Genomic DNA, 18481 nt, shown 5'->3' with positions numbered 1-18481 from the left:
ATATATAGGGAAACTGCGTTTTTCTTTCTGTTTTCATATAGATCGTTTGCTTTACCGCCCTTAACATATCGTTGTCAATCCGGTAATTCTGGTTAAAACTGAGACAAACTTGATTGCACCAAGGAAATACGAGAACCTAGTGGCAATTGCAAAGTTTAGAAACCGCAAAGAAAAACTGACTGATTGTGTTTGAAGTAAATTCTATATTTGTGTTATTGATTTGACTCCTCATTTCCTATAGTTTGTGTTGTGGGTTTTCAAATTTAGTTTTTGTATAATAAATTTCAGCAGATTCATGAATGGCTAAAATATTTTTTTATTTAATAAGTTTCTTACTATTAAGCGTAAAATATTATTGTGGAAGGAACTACTGAAATGAAAATGAATTAAAAGAAGTCTAATACAATATGATATTCTAATTATAAGGACCAAGGAAATTGCTCAACCATTTGTGTTTTTAAATTACAAAAGTATTGATTAAAAAGTATAGGGAGAGAGTTTTAAACTCTACATTAAGCTGCCAACAGAATGAACTCACCATCCGATTAAAAGGTACAGGGAGAGAGAGAGATGACAGAAGAAAACAGAGTGATCCTGATAGTGACTTTAAGAACAAAAGCCAATTGCTTTTAACGTTTATTGCATTCAAAATCAAAACTTAAACTCAAACTCAAACGCAAACTATACCAGTGTCTACAGTGCACAATAATTTTAACAACTAATGTGATCTAGCATGAATGGTCCCTTTCCTCTCTGGGTCCAGCATTGTGTAACCAAAGAATTCTTCATAAGCTTTGTAAGGGCCAAAGTCTCTCCATTGGTGAAAGAAGCTCCTCCTTGAAGAGATTGATATTCCTCCACTCCTTCAAACACTTCCTCGAGTGCTCAAGCGCTTTCTCTTGTGCATCACTGCGACTTGTCAGCACTTGGCTCATGCCCCCGAACAAAAGCATGATGATGATGCGTTGCCCAAAAAAACCATTTTTTGATCAACTAGCATTGTCTCACCTGTTGCTGGATATAAGAGGCCCATAATCAAACTTCGGCTCTTTTGTAAGGATCTTCAGGCAGGATCCGAGGAGCATTTTTCCAAGTTTCATCAATGTTCTCTAGGATGATGTATGACTCAGCAATGGATTTTCCGTTGTGGACAAGTACCGGGACCTTCTTGTGAACCGGATTGTACTTGAGGAGCGACTGGCTCTCGTTGCTCAAGTCTTCTTCTATGTACTCATAGGGTATGCCTTTAAGTCAGAGCTATTTCCACCCTCTTAGATTAAGTACTAGCCCACGTGCCATGCAGTTTTACTCTGTTCTAATCTTCCATCTCTCCCACTAAAAGTAATGACCTAGTTTTCTGGGTTCAAGTTTATGAGGCTAGCCTTTATATAGATTTTATCTCGCACCTTTTGTCATGCTTGAGCTAGCCTGAACTGCTATAGTCAATCGTATAGCCGCGCGGCTATAGTCGGTGGTTTTTTAAATAAAAAATCGTATAGCCGCTCGACTATAATATGGTTTTTATTATAAAAAAATAGTATAGCCGTTGGACTATACTATTTTTGACACGTAGCGGACTCTGGCGTAGCGCCAGTCGGGTGGTCCTTTTTTAAAATTAAAAGCCACGTTAAGAAAGCCCAAGCTTATACGCATTGGCCCACAGGGTGTCCCAAAAGGGCCCGAATGAAAGACCCAAGCTTACATGAACCATCAAAGAAAGTCCTACAAATAAAGACTTGGGCCTGTCAAGCCTGCTTTCCTCGATGGAAGCCCACAGAAGGGCCAAAACACAATAAGCCTACCCATCATCAAAGCAAGCCCAAGCCCATATCAAAACGAGCACTATACTCTTTCTTAGTTTAGGACAGAAACATACTCAAGGAACGCAAAGCTAACCCTAAATATTTCATATTACCTCAGCTCAAGGGTTGTTTACTCGGATCTTTCTTATCAAAGCGAGGGATTCGTTTCAGGCGATATCCAATCAGAAGCTATTTCCGCTCTACCATTAATTGAAGCTATTTCCGCACCCTTGTCCGGTGGTTTGAGAAATAAAAAAGGTATATTTTTTATTTTTTTATTGGAATTGGATTTCTTTCTCTTTTTTTCGCCGAGTATAGCCGTTCGGCTATACCGGTTTGACATGTGTCGAATGTGAACATAGGCGGACCCATTTTTAAATGAATTAGTATAGCCGCGCGGCTATACTACGATTTTTAATATTAAAAAATTGTATAGCCGGCTGTACCTGTTGACATGTGTCGAAGCGCGCACTAGCCGCCAGGCGGGCCCACTGTTTTGTTGAAAGTATAACCATGCGGCATTACTATCGGATTACCAAACACTGGTGATGAGCTCATTGACCAGAGAAAAGCAGTTCTTTATCTTCTTTTTTTTTCCTCAAAGAGGCCATTGACATTTTCGTCAATTTGCAACATTATAATTCTTATGGAGCATCTAGTTATCTTACAGCTAACTCTTCAAAAACGTTTATCTGTAATGTTTTGGTTCTTCTTAAATTGTAGATCCTCTGTTTATCAAAAGTCAACGTGGGAAAGGACATATTTTTTTATCTTCAGACCAAAAAATGAGAATATTTTAAGATATCGATGACTACAGGTTCCCTTGAGGAAGAAGGAACTGATCTATTAGCTGGTCAATGCCCTTATCACCAATGCATTTTTTAAAGGATGAATTTTTCATCAGGACTTGACAAACAAGGTAAGAAGAAAAAATGGAACTTTATAAATGCTGCAGTAACATTTGACTCCAACGTCCAAGCCAAAACTGAAAAAGAGTGTGAAATAGAGATGGCAGAAGGAAGCAAGGTGATCCTTCATGGATCGTGGCTTAGTCTTTACACAAAGAGAGTGGAACTGGCCTTGAAAACAAAAGGCATCTCCTTTGAGTTTGTGGAAGAAGATCTGAATAACAAGAGCCCATTGCTCCTCAAGTACAATCCCGTCCACAAAAAAGTTCCTGTGCTTGTCCACAATGGAAACCTATTGTTGAGTCACTCATCATTCTTGAGTACATTGATGAGACATGGAAAACTGGTCCTAGACTTCTGCCTGAGGATCCTTACGAAAGGGCCCGAGTTCGCTTCTGGGCTAGCTTTGTCCACCAACAGGTTTCTAAGTTTTGTCAAACAAATTAATGATATTTTTTCAGCTAAAATTTTCGTTGATTAATATGGTTACAAGTTTTGAGTGCAGGTATTTGAAAGTCTGTCCTTGGCCTGCACATCTGATGGAGAAGTACAAGAGAAAGCCATCAAGGAGTTGCTTGAAAAATTAAAGACATTTGAAGAGGGAATGAAGGAATTTTTCCCAGATGGCATCGCTTCAATTGAAAGTCGCAAGAATTTGGGACTTCTGGACATTGTATTGTGTTCAGTATTTGGACCTCATAAAGTTCAAGAAGAAGTTCTTGGTATCAAAATTATAGATCCAGAGAAGACCCCACTAATATTTTCTTGGGTGACAGCTCTAACTGAACTCCCTTTGGTGAAAGAGCTAACCCCTCCTCATGAAAAGCTGCTAGCTTTTCTTCAGTTCTTCAGAAATAATGCCCTCAAATCTGGTGCTGCTTGACCTTATGTTACATCAGTATTTTTATTTGTAATTTCAGATTTGGGATACTAAATGATGTCACACATGACATACAAATGAAAATAAGCCCAAATATAAACAAATAAAACATCGTTATATGATTTGAAATCCAAAATTTGGAATATGTTTTGGTGTGTATGTTAAAAATGCTCTTAGTTTCTATAAGTGTTTGTTTAAGAAGCAGCAGTAACAAGTTAAACATATGAAAATCCGGAAGTCTTGTATGAGTTTGCCTTTCGCTTATTGTTATTAGGCCAATTCATTCAACTTTTCTTTGAATATAAACAAACAAAACACTGCTATATGATGTGTTTTAATTATAATGACCAAGAAAATTGCTCAATCATTGTGTTTTTAAATTACAAAAGTATTGACTGAGGGGCCTCAACTGAAAGATCAAGATGTATAAGAAAGAGAAAGATGACAGAAAAAAAGAAAGAATAAAAGAGGGATACCTTGCCCTTCTGTTAAGAGGGTGGAAATAGCACTCAAACTCAAAGGCACACCATATGAGTTTGTGGATGAAGATTTGAAGAACAAAAGCCGATTGCTTTTTACGTTTATTACAATATTCAAAACTCAAACTCAAACTCAAAGGCATACTATATATACCAGTGTCTACAGTACACAATAATTGATGTAACAAATGGATCATAGGCGTCCGTCACATAATATGGTCAACTAATGTGATCTAGCATGACTGGTACTTCTAATAAACTGAAGCAGTTCAACAAGCTTGCCATGAGGAGGGTCAACTTCTTTTACCACCGGATGCTCCTTCATTGCTGCAACCCATGAGAACAACAATGGATTCCTTTCTGGGTCTAACATTTTGAAACCAAGGACTTCTTCATGAGCTTTGTAAGGGCCAAATGTTACAACCATCAATATGTCTAGAAGTCCCAAACTCTCTCCATTGGTGAAAGAAGCTCCTCCTTGAAGATATTCCTTCATTCCTCCTTCAAACACTTTCAGTCTCTCAAACACTTCCTCGAGCGCTTTCTCTTGTGCCTCACCACGGCTTGTCACCACTCGACTCAGGCCCTCGAACAACTGTATTAACAAAAGTAAGCATGATGATGATGCACTAGGCAAAAAACCATTTTGTGATCAAGAAGACAGACAAACGGGAAAACTTAGACATGAGTCTTATTTGTCTCACCTGTTGCTGGATATAAGAGGCCCAGAATCGAACTTTAGCTCTTCCATAAGGATCTTCAGGCAGAATCCGAGGATCACTGTTCCAAGTTTCATCAATGTATTCTAGGATGATGTATGACTCAGCAATGGATTTTCCGTTGTGGACCAGCACCGGGACCTTCTTGTGAACCGGATTGTACTTGAGGAGCAACTGGCTCTTGTTGCTCAAGTCTTCTTCAATGTACTCGTAGGGTATGCCTTTAAGCCTGAGAGCTATTTCCACTCTCAGAGAGTAAGTACTAGCCCACATGCCATGTAGTTTTACTTTGTTCTCCTGTTCCATCTCTCCCACTACAAGTAATGGCCTGGCTTTCTTGGTTCAAGTTTATGAGGCTAGCCTTTATATAGATTTTATCATGCACCATTTGTCATGTTTTAGCCTGAACTGCTATAGTCAATAGTCAAACGGATGACCTAGACTGAACAATGCTTTTAGAGAAAGGAGCGCATATTCTTAGGAATTCGACCACATTTTCTTAAGCAATAAGTTTAAACGTATCTACTATTTTTATGTGGCTTCAAAGACATGAATTTTTCTACTTCTGTTCCTTCAATGTCAGAGTTGATAATTATATACTGTCCTTCCAAATTGGTCTAAGCCACATTTTGTTCTAGTTAAGTTTATTATCTGTTTTCATCTGCCATCTCTTTCTCTCCCTCTCTGACCTTTTGCTCGGATGTCATTCTGTCGGCATATTAATATAGAGTTTTATCCATTTCCTTAACTTGCTTGACAAATCTGCATAAACAAAGATGCCAACTTTTCGACTTTTCAAGAGAAAAGGGCCTCAATCAATATCAATAGTCGTGTAATGCTAGATTTAAAAACAAATGGCTATACAATTTTCTTGGTCATAACAATCAGAATATTAGTAGATGCACCTTTCATGTGAAGTTTTCCAAAAGATAATGTAAAGAATTCTTTGGATTACCAAACACTGGTGATGAGCTCATTGACCAGAGAAAAGCAGTTCTTATCTTCTTTTTTTTCCTTAACAACTCAACGAGGCCATCGTCATTTTTGTGTATTTGCAACATTATTCTTATGGAGCATCTAGTTTATCTTACAGCTAACTGTACAAAAAACATTTTTCTGTAAGGTCTTATTGTTAGAGACCATCTGTAATGTTTGGTTCTTCTTAAATTGTAGATCTTCTGTTTATCAGAACCCAACATGGGAACTAACATATTTTTTTATTTTCAGACCGAAAAAGAGAATATTTTAAGATCTGGATGACTACAGCTTCCTTGAGGAAGAAGAAAATGATCTATTAGCTGTAGGTCAATGCCCTTATCACCAATGCATTTTTTAAAGGATGAATTCTTCATCAAGACTTGACAAACAAGTTAAGAAGAAGAATGGAACTCTATAAAAACCCACAGTAACATTTGACTCCAACATCCAAACCAACACTGGAAAAAAAGTGTGAAAGAGAGATGGAAGAAGAAAAGAAGTTGACCCTGCATGGGTTGTGGATTAGCCCTTACTCTAAGAGAGTGGAACTGGCCTTGAAAACGAAAGGCATTCCCTTTGAGTTTGTGGAAGAAGATTTGATGAACAAGAGCCCATTACTCCTCAAGTACAATCCTGTCCACAAAAAGGTTCCTGTGCTTGTCCACAATGGAAAGCCTATTGTTGAGTCACTCATCATTCTTGAGTACATTGATGAGACATGGAAAACTGGTCCTAGACTTCTGCCCGAGGATCCTTACAAAAGGGCCCGAGTTCGCTTCTGGGCTAGTTTTGTGGACCAACAGGTTTTTAAGTTTTGTCAAACAAATTAATGAGCTTTTTTGGGCTAAAGTTTTCGTGGATTAATGGTTACAAGTTTTGAGTGCAGGTATTTGAGAGTCTGAAACTGGCCTTCACATCTGATGGAGAAGTACAAGAGAAAGCCATCAAGGAGTTGCTTGAAAAATTAAAGACATTTGAAGTGGGAATGAAGGAATTTTTCCCAGACGGCATCGCTTCGATTGAAAGAACCAAGAATCTGGGACTTCTGGACATTGTATTGTATTCAGGATTTGGAGCACATAAAGTTCAAGAAGAAGTACTTGGTACCAAAATTATAGACCCAGAGAAGACCCCACTAATATTTTCTTGGCTGACAGCTCTAAATGAATTGCCTTTGGTGAAAGAGCTAACCCCTCCTCATGAAAAGCTGGTAGCTGTTCTTCAGTTCTTCAGAAATAATGCTCTTAAATCTGGTGCTGCTTGACCTTATGTTACATCAGTAATTTTATTTGTAATTTCAGATTTGGGATACTAAATGATGTCACACATGACATACAAATAAAAAGCAAGGCCAATATAAACAAATAAAACACTGCTGTATAATTTGATAAGGCCAAATTTAAATGTAGAAATGCACTTATTTTCCTTATGCCCCTGTGTTTTTTTTCTGTGTTTATTTTTAATAAACACAGATGAAAATCCAGAAGTCTTGTTTGAGTTTTGCTCGTCAAGTTTGTTGCCTTTAGCTTATTGTTATTAGGCCAGTTTACCCTACTGTTTTCAACTTTGTTTTGAATGTAGAAAAACAAAACACTGCTATATGATTTGATAAACAAAATTTGGAATATGCTTTGGAAGGTGAAGAACAGAAGAAGAAAATGGCATATGGGTGGGCTCAATAGTAAGTTTAATATTGTGGTAGATAATAACCAAATTTCATCTAATCTAGATGAAGTCAACGACTAATATATAGCATTTCATTTTATAATAATTAAATACTAATTATTCAATAAATAAATAACAATTAAAGTAATTAAAGTAATTAAATAAGGTTAAGATATTTCTTAATTACAAATATCAAACAAAAAAACTAAATTTTTTTAAATAAAAAAATTAAGTACATTAGAATAAATAAATATAAATATTCAAATATATTATTTTAAAGGTATAGCCGTACGGTAAACTATTTAAATAAAATATTTTAAGGGTATAGCCGCGCGGCTGTACTCTATAAATAGTGTACTTTAATAGTATAGCCGCGCGGCTATACTTTATGAATAGTTTATTTTAAAGGTATAGCCGTGCGGCTATACTATTTTAACAGTAAAAAAATTGAAAAAACAGCAAAAACGTCAATTCAAGGTCCGCTTAGCACACTGTAGCACCACCCGTGCAAAGACGATCCGACGCCGTCGTCGAGCTGAAGGAGGTCTCCCATCGTTTGATTCATTTTGCCGTCGTTGTGTCTAGGTGCATATCGGCGTTTCCTTTTCTTAAAGAAAAAGGGTAGAAACGTCAATTCAAACTCAACTAAAATTGGTCACTGTAGGGGCTTCCTACAATAACAAAATGCAAGAATAAAACTTTCATCTTCTAGCAAAATGCAGCCATTGACTTTTAAAGATAGGTTTGACATTGAAGCAGCCATTGACTTCCAAAGTTTCAGATATATATCAAGAATTAATCATGGTCAAGCGATCACTTGTCAAGGAAAACCTCTAGGGGTAAAAATCTAGCTATCGCTTCCGAATAATATGGTCCTACGATTGGAGCATTGTAAGCAGCTAGAGAAATGGCACATTTCTGTTGTTTGTGATCATTTGCAGGTTGTAGTAGAAGAAGAAGCCACTTGGAAAATGGAAATGCCACTGATCCCAAATGAAATTAATAATGTTTTCACCCTTGAAAAGCAAAGCTATTACTCCAATCAAAGTAACTTTCTTCAACTTCTTATTTAAAACATGCAAAACAAAAAGGAAAACACAGGGTAAAGTTAAACAACATGGAGCTGCCAATGGATCGAATTTTACGATTGAGATGGAGGATTGATGGCAAGCTGTCTCAAGGTCCCAAGAAGTGCCACAATCTTTTCATGAGAAGGGATTGTCTCTTGCACCAGAGATAGCTCTCTTAGAGCTTCCACCCAAGAGAACAGTAGTGGAGTTATCTCTGGGTCTATAACTTTGATACCAAGAATTTCTTCTGGAGCTTTAAAAAGGCAAAGTATTGAACTTGCTACCACCTCTAGGAGACTCAAATTCTCAGCCTCAAAAGTTGGAATTCCATCTGGATAAAAGCTCTTAATTCCCTCCTCAAGCACCTTCAATAGCTCATACACCTCATTGAGGGCTTTCTCTTGTGTTTCCCCCTCAGTTTTAGCGGCTGTCATCATGATGCCAGAAAACTGCACTTAATTACAATCATTAGCCCTTGTATTAAATAATAATCACATTGATAAACTCACTTGTTTTATATATAAGAACAAAACACAAGGTGACACAAGGCCGGCCATCTCCAATAGTACAACAAGCATCAAGTTAAAAATGTCCTTATTCAACATTTATTACTAAAATAATGATGGTGACATCAAATTTTATTCACCAAATTGTTTGTATGTATGCATGCATTATGTCGTATAATTTTAGCGAACAAATTTGGTGAGTATAGCATGAAATAGTAGCATAGAGATAAGAGGGTGTCACCTTTTGATGGACAAAATCAACCCAAAAGCGAACTTGTGCCCTTTTGTAGGGATCTTCCGGGAGAAGGTGAGGACCATTTTTCCAAGTATCTTCAATATATTGAAGGATGACAAGAGACTCAGCAATGGGCTTTCCATTGTGAACAAGCACAGGAACTTTCTTGTAGACAGGGTTGTACTTGAGCAGTTCTGGGGTCTTGTTCTTCAAATCTTCTTCCACATATTCATAAGGTATGCCCTTCAGTTTAAGGGCTAGTTCCACCCTCTTCGAGTAAGGGCTTGCCCAAAACCCATGTACTATCACACTCTCACTCTTTTCCCCTGCCATCTCTCTTTTTTACTCAGTTCTTTCTTGTGTAGTGAGTTCATTCTTGCTGCTTTATATAGAGTTCTAAACTATGTAACATTAGTATTTTACTATAATAAGGCTAAAATAGTTGGCAGGCAGGCAGCTAATTTTGTGGAATATAATAATTCATTAAAGAATGGATTATGATTTGTTGGAACTTTGTGAAAGACTGCTTGCATTTGTTTTTTGTTGTTGTTTTTTCGTTGTGGCTAAACACTGAAAGAGTAAATGAGTCAATAAAAAACAACAACAAACAACAAATGCAATGCAATAACATGAAAATTTTAATCAATTTTAATATAAAAATACCATTTTGTCCCTGCATTTAACAGAAAAGTTAACAAAATTGATAGTAGGACCATTTGTCCAAATGAAACTAAAATTAAAAGACCACGGAAACCATTTTCGAAATTGAGGTACTCAAATGCAAATCAAGGACTAATAAAACGATTAATCCTAAAAAGAAAAGAGGATGCAGAAGCTTACCTTGGGAAAAAAAATTCTGTTAAAAAAATAATTATTGGAAAAAAATTGAAATAATATGAAAAACTAATGTCAAGAATGGGATTCGAACCCATGCCCTTTCGGACCAGTACCTGAAACTGGCGCCTTAGACCAACTCGGCCATCTTGACTGATTGTTAGCTAAAGCAATGAGATAATTATTCATACTAGCCAAGCACGAGTATTATTACATTTCTTCTCTCTTTTTGGGTTTAATTACGTTCCCGCGTTTCTTCAAAATGATCTGTGAGTAATTGACTATACTTTCCCTTTCCTCTTCACGAACCCAAATGAATTCTCTCCTCAATAAAAAACTCCACACCAGAATCTCGCCCTTCACTCTCAAATTCGTATCCTCGCTTGCCGTTGTGGAAAACCCATCTTCTTTTCCCAGTGAAAACGACCAAAGTCCCAGTCATTTTGACCCCTTGCAGTTCTTCAATGATTATACAAAATCAAGACAGTGTACTACTAGAAACACTAAAATCTTGCACACCCATTTGCTTAGAACTGATTTACTGCAATCCAATATCTTCATTGCGAATTCTTTGCTTGATTCGTACTGTAAGTCTTCTGCCATGGTAGATGCACTAAAGTTGTTTGATTTTATTGCTGATCGAACTGTTATTTCATGGAATATGATGATATCGGGTTATAACCAGAACTCCTTATTTGAGAAGTCGTGGGAAATTTTCTGTAGGATGCACTCTTCGGGTTTTGAGCCCAATGAGTTTACCTATGGGAGTACTCTTTCAGCTTGCACTGCCTTGCAAGCTCCCACTTTTGGTAAGCAGGTTTATTCACTTGCAATAAAAAATGGGTTCTTTCCGAATGGTTATGTTCAGGCTGGAATGATAGACTTGTTTGCAAAAAATTTCAGCTTTGACGATGCTTTGAGGGTTTTTAATGATGTTTCATGTCAGAATGTTGTGAGTTGGAATGCGATTATCTCTGGAGCAGTGAGAAATGGAGAGAACATGGCTGCTTTGTATCTTTTTCGGCAAATGTGTCGTGGAGTTTTTTTGCCAAATAGTTTTACATTTTCTAGTGTTTTAACCGCTTGCTCTGCACTTGAAGAAGTTGGAGTTGGGAAGGAAGTTCAAGGGTGGGTGATTAAACGTGGTGCAGAAGATGTCTTTGTTGGGACTACTATTGTGGATTTATATGCCAAATGTGGAAAAATGAATGAAGCTGTCAAGAAATTCTCACGTATGCCAACCCGTAATGTGGTTTCTTGGACTGCCATCATTTCAGGTTTTGTGCATAAGGACGATTCTGTTTCTGCCCTAAAAGCTTTCAGAGAAATGAGAAAAATGGGAGAACAAATGAATAAGTACACTGTTACTAGTATACTTACTGCATGTGCTAAAACATCCATGGCTGAAGAGGCAACCCAAATTCATTCTTTGATATTAAAAGCTGGATTCTATTCAGCCGCAGTTGTGGGGTCAGCTTTAATTAATGCGTACTCAAAAATAGGAGCAGTTGATCTATCTGAGATGGTGTTCAGAGAGATGGAAAATATAAAGGATCTGGGTACATGGGCTGCGATGATATCTTCTTTTGCTCAGAATCAAAATTCCGGAAGGGCAATTGAATTGTTCCAGAGAATGTTAGAAGGAAGTGTGAGACCAGACAAGTTTTGTACTTCCAGTGTCTTGAGTATTGTAGACTGTTTAAATCTAGGGAGACAGATACACAGCTACACTCTTAAAATTGGGCTGGTCTCTGTTGTTTCTGTTGGTAGTTCTCTTTTCACAATGTACTCGAAGTGTGATAGTCTAGAAGAATCTTACAAAGTTTTTCAGCAAATTCCCGACAAAGACAATGTTTCATGGGCCTCAATGATTTCCGGTTTTGTAGAACATGGCTGTGCAGATCAAGCCCTTCAACTATGTAGAGAAATGCTATCAGAAGAAGTTATACCCGACCAGATAACTTTAACTGCAATTCTAACGGCATGTTCTGCTTCTCGTTCCCTACAGACGGGTAAGGAAATTCATGGTCATGCCCTTCGCAAAGGAGTCCAACAAGATGTACTTGGTGGTGCAATTGTGACCATGTACTCAAAATGCAGTGCTCAAAAATTGGCAAGGACGGTGTTTGATATGCTTCCCCAAAAGGATGAGGTTGCATGCTCTTCCTTGGTTTCAGGGTATGCCCAAAATGGGTACATCGAAGAGGCATTGTTGCTATTCCATGATATTCTGATGGCGGATTTGACCATTGACTCCTTCACAATTTCATCTATTATTGGGGCCATTGCACTTTTAAATAGACTTAGTATTGGGACTCAACTGCATGCCCACATAATGAAAGTTGGCTTCAATTCAGATGTTTCTGTTGGCAGTTCACTACTGACAATGTACTCAAAATGTGGAAGCATTGAAGATTGCTGCAAAGCATTTGTTCAAATTGAGAAACCAGATTTAATTTCTTGGACAGCTATGATTGTTAGCTATGCTCAACATGGGAAAGGCGCAGAGGCTTTAAGAGCGTATGAGCTTTTGAGGGAACAAGGAATCAGACCTGATTCAGTGACTTTTGTTGGACTTTTATCTGCTTGTAGCCATAACGGATTGGTTGAAGAAGCTTATTTCTATTTTAATTCAATGGTTAACGACTATGGACTAGAGCCTGGTTATCGCCACTATGCCTGCATGGTTGATCTCCTTGGTCGATCAGGGAGACTGAAAGAGGCTGCACTGTTCATTGAGAATATGCCTATTGAACCGGATGCTTTATTATGGGGAACACTGCTTGCTGCTTGTAAAGTTCACGGAGATATGGAGCTGGGAAAGCTCGCAGCTGAAAAGGTTATGGAGTTGAAGCCATGTGATGCCGGGACATACATCTCCCTTTCAAACATCTGTGCAGATGTAGGCCAGTGGGAGGAAGTCCTGAAGATTAGAAGCCAGATGAAAGGAACTGATGTGAGGAAGGAACCTGGTTGGAGCTTAGTGTAAACTATAATTATACTTTGATTGGTTAGTCTCACTGGTGAGTGATTATGATCTTTATCGCAAATTAAAGAAAAATCAACTAACAATGGAAGGGGGAGCAGATCGACACAAAGGACTGCAAGCAAATAAGAATGCTTCACTGTATACTAGATACTAGCGTGTCTCGGTAAATTTACATATGGCCCTTCTCATTCCTTCTTTAGTTCGGTGATTTCTCTGTGATAGATGGAGTTTGGGCCTTTTTCATTTTGTCTCAAACTTTGTTTCTCATTCAATGTTTTCTTTGGCTCCGTATAGCGAAATACAATCCCACTTTGGAATGAAACACAGGGAACTTATTCTTACTGAGCATATTGAAGAGACATACCAATGCCTGCTGCTTAAGTTTGGTATTAAGCAGATCAGAGGGCCAGCTAGTCAGAAAAGCCAAACTAGTGGGAACATACCAAGCATTCCAAAACAGGGGGGATGAAAATCCAGGTGCGTGGGCTTTAAAATGAATAAAAGGAAGAATCACAAAACCATCTTGATGAAACTTGGCATGCCTTGTACGCATGTAAGTCCTACTCATTTTTGTTCCTCGACTTTTATCTTCTTCTAGACAAACATATATTGGTTTATTGGATATTTTTCTGTAGTTCTGGGGGTTATACTGTTCAAAGTAAAAGCTTGCAAAAATGGATCTGAAAAAGTTGCACTACATTTTTGTTTATTTGTGTTCTAGATCTTATTAAATGGTTGCCATTTAACACGATGCTGCTTCGTGTGGTTTAATCCGTCAATGTTCTTGCTATCCAATTCTCTAGTCTAATTTGCCCCCCTCTATTTTCAGTCTAAATGGGGATTTTCATGTTCGATGCTTGAATCAAATGAATCAAAGGTTATAAGCCATCCATGGGATATTGACCTGGTTTAGTACACACTGCGTTGGATACAGTTCTTGTTGCTGGCGAATCAATGAAGAATCGGACTGCAGGACAAGGGAACTGAGGCATTACAATGCAGAGATTGGTGCATGGGTTCCAATTCTCTTTTTGTGCTCAATTTAAGGGAGACATTATTGGAGCTTCAACCCCAGTATGAGTGCTCAGTTTTTTTTGTCCTCTTTTGATGCTCTATTTAAGGAGAATAACATCTCAAACTCTGATCATCCTTCTTCAATGATCATAATAACTTCTATAAAATTGTCTTCGGATCTTTCCGAACTGTGATGAATGCACCAAGCTATACATTCTTGGATCTTAGCTATCATAGCTTTTGTTAAATAAAATTGTATGCCGTCTGTGAACTCAGTAATACACACATTCATACCCAATCTATAGCTTTTCCAATATACTCGTACATCTAAGAAACTCAATAAAATAATAGAGCATGTGGATCCAATGAAGTGTACACTTACTAAAAAGGCCCTGTATAATCCGCTTGTTCAAAGGACCAAACAAAATGGTTTTGGAACCAGAACCAAACGCCACTTAGGTTCACATCTTCTTCTCTGCATCGCGCTGCTAATTTTTTTATGCATGACAACTAACATGTGCTGAATAAAAACCTGAAATAACATGTGGAAAATCATGATTATATCATAAGTCTGTCCATATGAACAACATCAGGGGGGCAAGCTTCAATAATGAGAAAAACACTAATATCTTATCTTGATGTTAATATCACCATTACTGAAAGTAGCTTCCATGACCAAAGTCGCTCAATATAATATCTTAATTTGGTTGTTGATTATAAATATGAAGATAAGGAGCAGACAATTAAGAAACAGAATAATAAGAAAAAACCAGAAATCACAACCTGCATGCTTCATGCGGTTTTACAGAGGCGTAAAAAGTAACTCAAATAATTTTCGATATAATCAGGTAACAGTTTCCAGAATTGGCACTCTTGGAGTAGTTCCTGTAAGAAATAGCTAAATCTGTCCATTTTCAGTTTCATTAAAGTAAATAAATTAATAAATATACAGGGATTAGGTATAATAAGTACCAAATGTTCAATGTCTTCACAAGAGATAGTCATTTAGCCCGGCGCTTCGTTAATACCAACTTTGTTGTTCAAGGACTCAGAACTTTTTAGTGTACTAGTTGGTTTCTGAAAGGCCCGGAACATGATACTCAGGTCTCCATATTCAATATCTCCACCAAGTTCTGTGACAAATATGGCTGCAAATGGAAAATAACAATACTTTAATTAGCGACTTAATGGTGGCTTGTGATCTTAAGAACACAGAGCAAGCTATTCAGAAAAAAAATGGTAGTAGGAATAAAAAGATGAACAAGTACCAATACTTCAGCAGTTACTTACCCACAGAAGCTACCAGAGCACTGGTCAAAAAGCTTGTTATTTCAAGTTTTTGGCATCATCATGAATAATGCCATATCAAGAAGTATCTCTGCTCCCTAAATGAAGAAATGAAGTTTTCAACAATCAAGGGCTTCACTGTGAAGTCACGTGAATACCTGGTTTGAATCTTTTTTGTGTTTGCTTCACTAACTTCTTATCTCTAATTCCATCATATAGAAGTTCATAGGCATAATACGTTATATGACCCTTCTTCAACAAATCTTCTACAACAATCTTAGGTGCTGCTATTTCCTTCTTATCAGCCTCAAAGATTGAATTCACAACCTCAGGAACAATGCCTTTCCGCACCATAAGGTAGATGATGCCAACAGCTTCATGAACTCTATGATTCACACAAAGACAATTCAGCACCCTTCCAAATGTCACCAATGAGGGAATGAACCCCTTCTCGATCTTTTCCAGGAGGACATTGTACCCAGAATCAGTATTTCCTGCTTTGCAGAAACCATCAATCATGACACGGTAAGTAAAACAGTCCGGGGCACTGCCTTTGTCACCCATCTCCCAAAATAGCTTTTGTGCCATGCTAACATTTAGCTTTTCACACAAAGCATTGATCATGATATTGTACGTTGCTGTTGTATGAGATATATTATATTCATGTTTCATTCTTGTAAATAGGTGGTATGCTCCATCCAAATCCCCATTGCCACACAAACCAGTCAACAACGTGCCAAAACATACAATATCTGGAGTCAAGCCCTTGACTTTTATTTCCTGTAGCATTTCCAAGGCCGCATTTACTTTCCGGGCTTTGCAAAGGCTTTCTACAAGTATGTTATACGAGATGATGTTAGGAACACAGCCCTTCTCCATCATTGCTTGGAAGGTGTGGATCACATCCTCATATTTTGCAGCCTTGCAAAGGCCATTTAACACAGTATTATATGTGATCACGTCAGGAGTAACACCATGACTCCACATGCTATTTATTACCTCGACAGCACCATTCAGATTCAACTGCTTACAGTAACCATCTATTAATGTATTGAAGGTAAATATGTCAGGAAGGTATCCTCTGGCAATAGCATCACTCACGAGTTTACTGGCATCAGATACATAACCCATCTTGCACAACCCGTTTATAACTAAGTTGTAAGTCCAGATATTGGGACTGCAACCATTTTTTGACATCTCATTCATCAGTTGCAAGGCTTGCAAGATAAGCCCATTCTGTGACAACCCTTTTACCAATGTGTTATAGAGAACAATATTAGGCTTTAATCCCTTTCCAAACGCCTCATCAAATACAGCTACGGCTCGGTCTATGTCGCCATCCTGGCATAACCCCTTAATTAACGAGCAATATGTGAACTCATCAGGTTCGAACCCCTTGAAAATGGCATCACAGAGAATCTTATCTGCTTTTTGTATCATACCCAGTTTGCAATACCCATCAATAATACTGTTGTAAGTAAAGGCATCAGGCCGAAATCCATTGTTTACCATTTTACTCATATAGCACTCTGCTTCCTCAACCTTGAAGTTTTTACACAAGCCAAAGATCAATGTATTATATGTAACAACATCGGGAGTTAGACCTTCCATCATAAAACCATCCAACATTTTGACAGCCCCACTGAGTGAGCCATTTTTGCAAAGCCCTTGAATGAAAATATTGAATGTAAACACATTTGGAGACACACCCCTCTTCAGAACCTTGTTGAGAAGTTTTTCGCTTTCTTGGACATCCCCCTTCTTGGACAAGGTATGTATAAGCTTGTTAAATGTGGTAACACTGGGACATATACCTTGCCCAAGCATGTCTCCAAACAATTCATATGCCTCAATTCGATAATTCTCTTCATAAAATCCACTTATGACTGTACAATATGCGACAGCATTGAACTTGCACCCCTGAGAAGGCATGTTATTAAGAAGCCTCAATGCAACATGAGGCCTCCTAGTCTTACAGAAAGACTTTATCCGTATCGTATAAGTATACACATCCGGAGCAATCCCGTTATCTCTCATGCCCATATACACTTTATGGGCTTGATCAAAATATCCATACTCAACCAGTACATTCATGATTGCATTATAAGATTGAACCGAGGGTTCACAATGATAAAATTCCATCCTTTGAAACACATTAACAGCTTCTTCAACTTTTCCTTTCCTTCCATAATTCCTCATGGCTCCGATGTACACCCCTTCTAGTAAGCTATTATCGATATTCATCCTCATCTCGGAAAGCACACGCTCCATGTCTTCAAACTCACCATGAACCCCAAGCTTTTCAATCATGCATTTGTAAGTTTGTAATGTGTGCTTAAACCCATCTTCCTTGTTCACTGAATTGAACATTTCAAGCGCTTTAAGGGGATCCTTTTGGCATTTGATAACTGCAGAAACATGCTTAGGAAGCAAAGCGCGACTCATTCGAAAGTTCTATAACTAATAGCTAATAGATGATAACAACATAACCCACAACCCAGAAGAATTTGAAGCTTCTGTAAACCAGTTTTCACTTGCTGAAGCTTTAGCTATCCTGAAACAGCAAAAAGGAGAAAGCAACCAAAAAGTATCATCCTTTTTAAATTTACACAAAAATTCATCACTGCAATTTACTCTTAAAGCTCAGTTTGGATTCTGAGAAACTGTAAATGAAACGAAAATGAATTGCTACCAGCTGGAAACAAGTGAAAAATTTACCTTCTTTGCTTCTCTGCTCTACCTCAGAACCAAAAAGACCAAAACTTCATGTGCTTAACAGCAGGATTTAACAGATAGATAAGGTGAATAATCTCCAAATAAAAGGACAACTACCTAAATATAAAAGCAGCGAATGCATTGTAATGGTTTCTGTGCTAAAATTTCCTAAAATGGATTTTCAGAGAACAGAGATAAGCGTCAAATTGGGGCAATTAGGTTTCAAATTGCAGTGGCAGAGTTACAGAGGTGAAGAAGAAGCAACTACGGAGGTTTAGGTTCTCTGCGGCGAGTGTCTAGTTCGGTTTGGTCCAGTCACAGCTTCTATCGGGCCATGTCATCTTACAAGCGGGACCCAAGATACACTTTTCCTTGTTGACGTGGCAAGATCATAGATAAA

The 18481-nt window shown here is 37.8% G+C and overlaps 6 protein-coding genes and 1 non-coding gene across 12 annotated transcripts; 3 read left to right on the top strand and 4 right to left on the bottom strand.

Annotated features, from left to right (window-relative positions):
- LOC109949092 (glutathione S-transferase U10-like) lies at positions 2781-3749 on the top strand. Its single transcript, XM_020563438.1, is given in 3 exon segments — positions 2781-3000; positions 3003-3130; positions 3216-3749. Coding segments are annotated over 3 exon segments (696 nt in total). The 5' UTR covers positions 2781-2810; the 3' UTR covers positions 3594-3749.
- On the bottom strand, positions 4046-5235 carry LOC18775829 (glutathione S-transferase U9). Its single transcript, XM_007208852.2, has 2 exons — positions 4774-5235; positions 4046-4664 (listed from the first exon to the last, which is right to left on the bottom strand). The coding sequence occupies exons 1-2, from the start codon at positions 5092-5094 to the stop codon at positions 4293-4295; spliced, it is 693 nt and encodes a 230-aa protein (XP_007208914.1). The 5' UTR covers positions 5095-5235; the 3' UTR covers positions 4046-4292.
- Positions 6215-7275, top strand: LOC18775763 (glutathione S-transferase U10). The gene is made up of 2 exons (XM_007208891.2): positions 6215-6569; positions 6653-7275. The coding sequence occupies exons 1-2, from the start codon at positions 6249-6251 to the stop codon at positions 7028-7030; spliced, it is 699 nt and encodes a 232-aa protein (XP_007208953.1). The 5' UTR covers positions 6215-6248; the 3' UTR covers positions 7031-7275.
- Positions 8396-9575, bottom strand: LOC18777460 (glutathione S-transferase U9). Its single transcript, XM_007208825.2, has 2 exons — positions 9249-9575; positions 8396-8950 (listed from the first exon to the last, which is right to left on the bottom strand). The coding sequence occupies exons 1-2, from the start codon at positions 9573-9575 to the stop codon at positions 8573-8575; spliced, it is 705 nt and encodes a 234-aa protein (XP_007208887.1). The 3' UTR covers positions 8396-8572.
- LOC18778087 (pentatricopeptide repeat-containing protein At1g74600, chloroplastic) lies at positions 10077-14306 on the top strand. 4 transcript variants are annotated; one of them, XM_020563881.1, is made up of 3 exons: positions 10077-13228; positions 13360-13618; positions 13895-14306. In XM_020563881.1, exon 1 carries the CDS (start codon positions 10390-10392, stop codon positions 13063-13065), a length of 2676 nt encoding a protein of 891 aa, XP_020419470.1. In that variant the 5' UTR covers positions 10077-10389; the 3' UTR covers positions 13066-13228; positions 13360-13618; positions 13895-14306. The 4 variants fall into 4 exon arrangements, with proteins under 4 accessions (XP_020419470.1, XP_020419471.1, XP_020419469.1 ...); XM_020563883.1 differs by having other exon boundaries at positions 10605-10663; positions 10800-13618; XM_020563882.1 differs by having other exon boundaries at positions 10077-13618; positions 14000-14306.
- TRNAL-CAG lies at positions 10150-10230 on the bottom strand. Its single transcript has one exon. It is a non-coding gene; the product is annotated as a tRNA-Leu (tRNA).
- LOC18776243 (putative pentatricopeptide repeat-containing protein At1g74580) lies at positions 14307-18442 on the bottom strand. 3 transcript variants are annotated; one of them, XM_020563884.1, is made up of 5 exons: positions 18085-18442; positions 15370-17920; positions 15052-15227; positions 14863-14977; positions 14307-14611 (listed from the first exon to the last, which is right to left on the bottom strand). In XM_020563884.1, the coding sequence occupies exon 2, from the start codon at positions 17809-17811 to the stop codon at positions 15502-15504; it is 2310 nt and encodes a 769-aa protein (XP_020419473.1). In that variant the 5' UTR covers positions 17812-17920; positions 18085-18442; the 3' UTR covers positions 14307-14611; positions 14863-14977; positions 15052-15227; positions 15370-15501. The 3 variants fall into 3 exon arrangements, with proteins under 3 accessions (XP_020419473.1, XP_020419474.1, XP_020419475.1); XM_020563885.1 differs by having other exon boundaries at positions 14863-14964; XM_020563886.1 differs by lacking the exon at positions 14863-14977.

This window comes from Prunus persica, chromosome G5 (assembly GCF_000346465.2).
Source record: "Prunus persica cultivar Lovell chromosome G5, Prunus_persica_NCBIv2, whole genome shotgun sequence".
Lineage (NCBI taxonomy): Eukaryota > Viridiplantae > Streptophyta > Magnoliopsida > Rosales > Rosaceae > Prunus > Prunus persica.
The sequence above is the reverse complement of the archived record's forward strand: the minus strand, read 5'-3'. Positions and strand labels throughout refer to the sequence as shown.